This window comes from Coffea eugenioides, chromosome 8, assembly GCF_003713205.1.
Source record: "Coffea eugenioides isolate CCC68of chromosome 8, Ceug_1.0, whole genome shotgun sequence".
NCBI lineage: Eukaryota > Viridiplantae > Streptophyta > Magnoliopsida > Gentianales > Rubiaceae > Coffea > Coffea eugenioides.
The window spans coordinates 16,046,404-16,055,742 of NC_040042.1; the positions used below are offsets into that span (position 1 = coordinate 16,046,404).

The 9,339-nt window shown below is 33.7% G+C and overlaps 1 protein-coding gene across 1 annotated transcript; it reads right to left on the reverse strand.

Annotated features, from left to right (window-relative positions):
• Positions 1-2,908: 2,908 nt before the first annotated feature.
• Positions 2,909-6,052, reverse strand: LOC113780327 (putative disease resistance protein RGA1). Its single transcript, XM_027326134.1, has one exon. The coding sequence runs from the start codon at positions 6,050-6,052 to the stop codon at positions 2,909-2,911; it is 3,144 nt and encodes a 1,047-aa protein (XP_027181935.1).
• Between the last annotated feature and the right edge of the window lie 3,287 nt (positions 6,053-9,339).

Sequence of the window (9,339 nt, forward strand, 5' to 3'; positions counted from 1 at the left end):
CGTAGAAATTAGGATGCGAACTTCCAAAAAGGCCCCTACCTGGCCGTTGTTTTCTGTACACATACATGAGTTTTGGGTGGCGGTGCCGTATAAGTCCTCAATTGGCACAAGCATTTTAGTTAAGAGACTTAATTGGTGCGATAAAACTTTTAGGGACCAAATCGACTTTAGTAAAATAGTTTGAGGACTAAATTGGCGATTTTCCCTTCCAATAAAACCAAAAAAAATATCACCGAACATGGCACCGAATATGCCCATTGTTTCTTGTTGGTCCACCAACGTTGACGCTGAGTCTTCCCACAATAATGTGACGGATGGAGACGAAATAGATGTGGCAAGGACTTGAAAAATGATCTGGTGTCCCATGACCAATTTGTTGTGCATATAGTTTTGAAAAAGAAAATGAGATATATTTCTATGGAAAGAGAAAATATTTTTTGGAACTTATTTTGTAATTTTGTTAACAATCAATATCCATAATTAAAAGAATGGAGACATTAATAAAACATATAGGTAAATCATTAGGAGATTTATGCCAAACGGTTATCAATTAGTACACAATCCATGTAGAAGGAAAATTAAAAAAAAAAATTATTTAGATGTCCAACTGAGGGAAAATATTCTTAGGTCCATTAACTCAATTTGGTAAGAATATATATATATATATATATAATCTCATCTTTAGCCTTAATTGTGGATATTTGTTGCTTAAAATTGACCTCAAGTGGATGGGAACGGCTGCAACGAGGAAAGGTTTCTCCCTTCATATTAGTAACGAGTTCATTACTTCAAACTATTTCCGTCTGCATTTAGATTGAATGATTTGATGAAGGATTTGAATTTTTTTCCAAAATGTTTTGAATTTATAAATCATCAATTATTTTAGTATTTAAAATGTATTTTGATAATTGGCGAATTACAAATCTAAATACTTTTTAAACACTTTAAACTACTAGAACAATTCAGATGAATTTGAAATCCTTTGTTAAATTCCTTGGTCTAATAATCAACGAAGAAATTATTTGGATAGCCACTAAATTTTTTAAACAGTCAATATTTGCCCACTTAACTATTAATAGTATATTTTTACCCATTGAACTATAAAAAATGTAAATTTTGGGTAATTTCATCTAATTTTACTATTAACTTTGCCAGATCTTAGAATCTGCATTGTTCACAAGACATACTATTAATTGTTAGATCTAGTAGAGTTAATGATGAAAATCAGATGGAATGATTCAAAATTTATACTTTAATTGCTCCTTCACTCATCCATATGTTTCAACCAATTCGTCGGAGGCTGTTCTTAATTAGCCCGGTTTATATAACAAATTTCTCAAGCCCATCGATTTCGTAGATATATTTTTTTATATAGCTAACAAATTTCAAGCTACAATTCCATGCACGCAACCGCGGAGTGGCGTGTTTACTCTTTCCTTGAAGAAACTTAGGTCACAACCAGAAAGATCAAAAGAGACTGTTGGCATAGTTGCCATTTCTGCCTTGGGCATTTTAAGACTTTTCTTAAGACAATGTTGCTATTTTACGCCATGGTCCCAATTGTTTTCAACCATAAGAATGCAATAGTTTGATTGCGGTTTATAGTTTCATTAAGAAGAGGAAGGTGCCACTGCTGAAAATTGCAGTGATTTGATGCAAATTAACTAATTGCACTCGGAATATTTTGGTTGCATTGTAAAACGTAGAAGTTTGGGGTGCTAAAACTTCAATTTGTGATTGTTGTTATCAACTATTAGATATATTGAAGGCATACACTTTAAAAATTAGTGTTTGAAAAATAATATAATAGGGGAAAAAAGTCTTTAAATTTATGCACATGAATAAACGCATCAATGTATACTTTGACAAACATAATTATAAAATGGAAAATTTTAAATTGTGAAACATTTATTGTATTTAAATTAAGAATGTGGATCCTATCCATTGGCCATCAGAGTGGCTCATGGCAATAAAATCCAGACCTTTTTTTTTTTTTTTTGAAGTCATTGAGACTTAAATGATGTGGGGTTAGAGTCCCTTGTTATTTTTTAGTATAATTTTTACATAGACCACTCAATACACGAATTTCCTGGACAGAGGCGCGAATTTCATTTCGCCATACCACAAATTTGTTAATGACTATCAATAGATAGGTTACAAAATCTGAAATTATGTTTTCTTAGATAATTATTTGTGAATAAAACTATACAAGAAAAAATCCAATAGTGAACTGCTAAAATGTTAAATAGTCATGTGCACTTGAAATTACAAGATATAAATTAGCATTCTTGATATGATTATGAACTTCATCCAACCAGAGTTTCGTTATTTGAGTTGCAAGTAAGATGTGGATGGTCTAAAGCGATAACATTATAAGAAAACTAAATTTTTTTTAATGAAATACTAATATCTTCTTCATTTAAGCCTACTTCTATGTTTCTGGTTCCAGATTAGTCATAACATTTCTGTTCTCAATCAAAAGTTGGCCAGGCGACGTGATATTTTGGATTTTGAATCATAGATCCATTTCATTTTTTTTTTTTTTGTTATTTTTTTAGGGAAAAAATGTTCATAGTTGTTTCTTTAAGTCAATGGCACCCGTTAATACATCTAAAATTCATCTAACCTATCATGTACATACACACATTAATAATTTTTACTCTTTTACATTTATATACATTCCCTATTTAAGCTCACCTGCACTTTCTTGTATTTATTTACTTTCCATAATTAATCTTACATTTTCAAATATGGATGGTCTAATCCAAACCCAAATATCTTCTTCATTTAATCCAAACTCTAGCAAATGACTAAATTCATATCAACTGGATATGGTATAAATTGGGTACACACTTACAGGATAGTACACAAATAGTTTATTACGTAATACATGAATATATTAATTGTATTAAAAAATATTCAGGTACCGGATGTGCTTAATTTTGTCCCGTTCCTCTCCTCCCCTTTCACACCGTGGTCCCAGTAGCTGGCAGTAATTTATTGTCAAACTTCGGAGTGTTGTCATCATTTGAATGCTGGATGGAAGTGTTTCAAGCTTCGGACAAGACCACAGTGTCAGGTGTCGAAGAGAAGTGAGGTGGTCTCCAAACCAGTGTGGCAATGAAGTTAGATTGGGAAGATCCATCAGCTCCAATTTTTGTAGTGCGGGGAAATGTTTGACTTCCTCTGGCAGAGCTGTCGCGTTTGACCCTTGGATGCGTAGATGAGTCAGGGATTTGAGGGCTTTAGTCCCCATTGAGAGATTCGCCAAATTAAAGCAGTCGAACAAATGGAGTTCTTTTGGCAGAGACCCCAGCTTGGGACATTCCTCGATGGTCAACTCCTGCAAAGCCGTGAGGCTAGCCAAGCTTCTGGGTAAGGCTCGCAGATCCTTCATCTGCTTAATTTTCAGCGATTCAAGAAGACTAAGATTTTGTAGCATCTCTTCTGCAAAACAACTCAATCCTTCAATGTTCCCAACTTCAAGGGAGTTAAGACTAGTGAGATTGGAGATTGAAGCCCATGCCATGTTCGGGCACATATTGACGTCTAACTCCTTTAGGGACGGCATACGTGGCAATGGCAACATCAACGTTGGGCAATCAACAAAAGACAAGTATTGAAGTTGAGAGAATATTCCTGGAGTACCTTGGACTTCTCCTCCTAACATTCCTTTTAGATTGGGCATGTCCCATAACACCAGTGCTTTTAACATTCCTTTTGGATTGTCAGTAGCAGCAGTGGCGGTACTCTCCTGGGCCCCAACTATGTACTCCGGTGCACTGTTGAACACACGAACAGTTGTTACAGTTGAAATCCAAGATGGAAATGATGAACCGTTGAAGCCTTCTATGTGCAGAAATTGAAGGATGGGGGAGGGTTTAAGGGCTTCAAGCACTTCCTCATCATTGTAACGTTGAAGCGTTCTTTCAGAATCCCAATTAAAATACAAACACAACCTGCGGAGACTCTGTTTTCCAATTAACCAAGCTTCTTCTGCATCCTTTTTATCTTCAACCCTCTCAAGGTGCCTAATTGATAGCTCTCCTATAAGCATATTTAAGCCTCGCAACTCACTTAGTTGGAAGCCTTTTTTGCCACCCAGGACGACCATACTCAACGTCCGCAAGCAACTCAACTCCCCAATTCCACTTGGCATGTGAGTCAAATTCCAGCACCCCCGTAGACAAAGATGTCGAAGATTTCTGAGGAATCTCATGCCCTTGGGTAAACTCCGAAGATGTTCGCAATCATTTAGGTTTAAAATTTGCAAATTCCACAGGCCACAAATTGAATTGGGTAGTTCAACAATTTGAGATCCTGAAAGATTTACATGCCTTAAATGTGTCAGTTTGCTTACTGCAGGTGGCAGCTCTGAAAACCTTTTTTCCCACCATGCTGTCCTTACAATGAGCACTCTCAGGGAACCACATTCTGACAAGAAAGAAGAGTACTGGTCAGTGCCTCTCATTCTTTTAATAGGAAAAGCCACTATTTGCTCATCATATGGGAAATCCAACGCCAAATGCCTAATGGTTCTAATTGACTCTGTTCCACCGTGTTTAGCCTCCATTACGAATTGAGCCAGATCATGGACACGGTCATGCATCTTAAAAGTGAGGACATTGCCAAACTCATCTTTCTTCACGGCTTGGAACAGTGATCTATGATGCAGTTTAGTCACCACAGCATCACCAACATCTTCCACTTCCATCGTTCCATTAGATGAAATCAATCCATTTGCCATCCACAAATGTATTAACTCTTCTTTTTCAATTTCATGGCCCTTGGGAAATATTGCACAATATGCAAAGCAACCTCTCAACTCTACCGGAAGATTAAGGTAGCTCAATCTCAACGCGGGCGAGATATCTATTTCATATTCAGGTAAGTTCCAAAGCTCACTACATTTCACAAAGTTCCATTCGGCTTCTTCTCTCTTGAATCGTAGAAAGCCTCCGAGAGTCTTTGCAACCAGCGGAACACCACCACATTTTTTCACAATCTCTTTCCCGATAACTACAAGGTTAGGATATTCTTCAGCCTCTTGATGGCCAAATGCCCGTTGCCTAAATAGTAACCAACACTCATTCTCTGACAAACTCGACAGATAATATGTTTGTAATGTGCCCATTATTTCAGCAACCTTTTGCTTACGAGTTGTCGTGACAATTGAACTACCTTTTGATCCGCATTCCAGAACAGATTTCAGTTTCTCCCATTCCTGTGGATTCTCATTCCAGACATCATCCAGTACAATCAAGTATCTTTTCCCTTCTAATAAACTTTGAAGTTTTATCTGGAGAGCATTCAAGGGTAAGTCTCCAATAGAAGCCTTTTCTACAGACTCAATTAAGGCTTTTATAATCCTCTTCACATTGAAATCCTTTGAGACCCAAACCCAGAGTTTTGGCTCAAAATGCTTGGCTATGCTCTCATCATTAAACACCAATTGGGCAAGTGTTGTCTTTCCAAGGCCTCGAACACCCACTATAGGGAGCACTGATACATTTTGATTATCTCTGACTTGATTCACCAATGTTTTCACAATCTTGTCCTTCTCCTCGTGCCTTCCAAGGACTAGATCAGGTTCGTTTAGCAAGGAACCAATCTCACGTATTGCAGTGGAATCAACCAGAAAGTGGTTGCTCAATCCAAGCTTTATTCGCTCATCAGCAACTGCATCAAATTTTCCAATGATTTTCTTCATCCTTGCTCCAATCCTGTGCCAAAACCATATGTTTGATGTTGCTGGAAGACAATCCAATACATTGCAACATATGTTGTTGCACTTCGGTTCTCTCGAGATTTCGATTGCATAATCATCTAATATGTCATCGACTTCATAAGCAATAAGATTGAGCTCCTGCAGCCAAAGTTGAATTGCCTTCTCAGTAAACTGCCTCTGCTCGGCATCTTCAATCACTGCTTTGGTTGTTGATAGCAAGCTTGAAAGCTTTTGTATCTCTGTTTCAATACCACAAAGCAATCCAAGCTTCTCCTGGATTGGAGAATTCAGAGAATTTACAAGACTTTCCAATAGCGCTTCCATCAAGTGTGACCTGAAAATTACGAATGATGAAAGGGGAGTAGACTTTAATTAAGTTCCTAGGGGCAAGGAGAGGGATGTCAAAAAGAAAAGGACAAAATTTTTTTTTTTTGTACAAGTAAATGTAGAAAAGCTCGATATCATCAAATGCAGAACGAAATGTTTTGAACCTTATGATAAAAAATAAAATAAAATAAAAAGGTTCTCATATTAGACAGCCTGTTGTTATTTTGGAAAGCATTAGACAGCCATCGGTCACCTGGCATATTAATCCAAAAAAAAAACAAATGCTTGCAAAACACAAAAAAATTCTGGTGAAAGATAAACTAAAATTAATCAAAATCTGAAGAGATAGGAAAATTCTATAGTCCTTTCAGGCGATTATTCCCACAATCTTTGTCCCTAAGAGATGATTAGTGATTCAAATTATGAATATTTGAAAATATTACAATTCAAACGTACAAAAATATTATTATTTCACCATCCAATGGTGAATTTAATTTGAGAATATGACCAAAAGGACTCTTAAAATCTGCCGGAAAGAGAGCCAAATAACAATACCTTCATCAAGTTTAAATAATTAAATATTTTACCCTTCGTATTTCTTTCATGAAATATAACATTCAAAATAATTATGTACCAAGAAACACGGGTCATGTACAAAGCACTTTTTGCAATGGAGACGGCCCATTATAAGTTTAATACGGACATAGTAGTAGTAGGTAAGGGGTCACTATTTGTTATTGAAGAAACAAAAGTAGGGTGAAATTGCTTATGAGTTTCCTAAAAATTGCTTGAATTTCTTTTTCAAAAAAAAAAAAAATTGCTTGAGTTTTCTGGCCGCATGGTAGTACAATAATTGACCTTGTTGACTTAAAGAAAGTAGATCGAAATACTATGACTACAAGATACTTAAAGTAAAGGGTTAAAAACAAAAAAGCCCCTGTGGCATATCTAATATATAGAAAAACCCTCGTGATTTCAAAATATACAAAACGATAACTCATATTTTGAACTAAATTGTAAACTAACAAAATTCGTTAAATTTAACGAAAATAACGGTTTCGACAGTTAAACTTACCAGATTCTGTTAAATTTACTGTTAAGTTTATCGGATTCCATTAAATTTTTCGTTAAATTTAATGAAATCTATTAGTTCACAATTTAGTTCAAAATATGAGGTGTCATTTTGTATATTTTGAAACTACAGGGGCTTTTCTATATATTAGATATATCACAGGACGCGTTTTTGTTTTTAACCCTAAAATAAATTTTACTTTGAACCCTGAAATAGTAGATACATTCCACTCAATTTTTAAACTTTAATTTTAGAAGCTTTACCTCCTAAAGTTTAAGATACATTCCACTCAATTTTTAAACTTTACTTTTAGAAGCTTTACCTCCTAAAGTTTAAAATACATTGCACATTAGTTTTGGACATTTTACTCTCTAAAATATGAAATTCATCCTATGAAAGTATCAAAACTAATGAAATACTAATTAAGCAAGTGATACTCAAATTTTAAGAATTAAAACTACTCCCTCTGTCCGAAAAATTGAGACGTTTTCCAGGAGCACCACACAATAAAATAGTGGGCTGCACTTTTCATATTCTTCCACTCTTATCCATTGTTTGAACACGAAAATTAGCAAGCTAAAAACAAAAGGTCATGAGACTTGTGAAAGTGTGCATGCATTATTGTGGACCATATGCAATTGTTTATTATTAATTGGTGGAATCTTGTCATTATTAATGAAGGGCATGTTTGTTTGGATAGGAGTTTATTTGGATGATTTATTTGAGATAATTACTGTAGCACTTTTTGTGATGTAATATATGTGAGATAAAAAGGTGATTGGGAAGATAAAAAGGTGATTGAAATTTGTGAAGTAAATTTTTTTATTTCAAATCTTTCTAATCCAAACACAATTGGAGCAATTTATGACTTTTTTTTTATTGAAAGTTGTATGACTTTTGCAACAATTCTCTTATTTTGGGACAACAAAAAATTGAAAACATAACATTAACAATGAAAAGGATGGAATAGATAAATTTCGTATTTTAGGGATAGAGTAGTGAGAGTAGGGTGGACTTTATATTAATAGGGGTAAAGTATTCAACACTAAATTTTATGAATAAAGTGAGAGTGAGTCTATAACTTAAAAGAGTCCAAAATGGAATTTACCATATTGAAATGGCAATCAATCGGTGAAATTTCCTATTCACCATGTTGAAAATAGTGCTACAGTAGTTTGATGACAGACCAAGACTTTCTAGTTCCATATTTGTTTATAGTGGGTTTAATAACACTTTGGCACTCTGAACTAAGAGGGTAGTCGCATCTACCCCTTTAATCTCAAAAATATATATTTTTCCCCCATGAAAATTAGTCAAAGTTAGAAATACAAGAAAAATGTAATGACATTATTACCCTTTTATTCATGAACTTATCTATAACTAATAACCATTTCCTTTCATTGCTAAAAGATTTACATCTTTTCTGCCATATCAATTGTAGACAAATATCAACTAAAAAGAGTTAAAAATATTTAATATTTAGTTTATACTCTTGAAATTTTTTTCATTAGATTAATGTTCACTTTTGTATATGTTTTATTCGATTTATTAGACCTTAAGTCAAATAAAATGGATAAATAACACAATACTAAAAAGAAATACGATTGCCAAAATTTCAAAAATAGGGGTACTACAAAACTCATTATTTTAAGGACTTTTTATTATTTTAATTTATTTAAACTTTTACACTAATATTATTTCATTTATCAAATTAGTCAAATTAGTCCAATATTAGATTCTTAATCTAAATTTGCTAAAAATATCTAGTACGCCTTATTTTTAAACTTCAAGAAGGAAAATAGAGATTAAATCAATTTTATTTTTTAAAAAGAAAAGGCGATAATAGTAAACTATAAATATATAAACAAAAAAATGAAAATAGTATTAGCCCAATGTTCACATAAACGAAAATAATAAAAAACTAAACTTTTAAACAAAAAAAGTTAGTATTACCTACTTAAAGTATAATAAATTGAACAATCCATACATAAAAGTGAATAAAATTTTAAGGATATAAGATAAATATAAACTTCTTTTTAGCTCTTCTGATTATTTCGGTTGTAGAATCACCATAGATTTTGATGACTTTGTTATACTTCAAAAAGTGGTAGTGACTTTTCATGGTTAATGAGGGTATTTTGGTAATAACAAAATTGAAATTTTAGTTTACAAATGTACTTTTGCTTGACAACAATTTCCACAATTTTCTGAA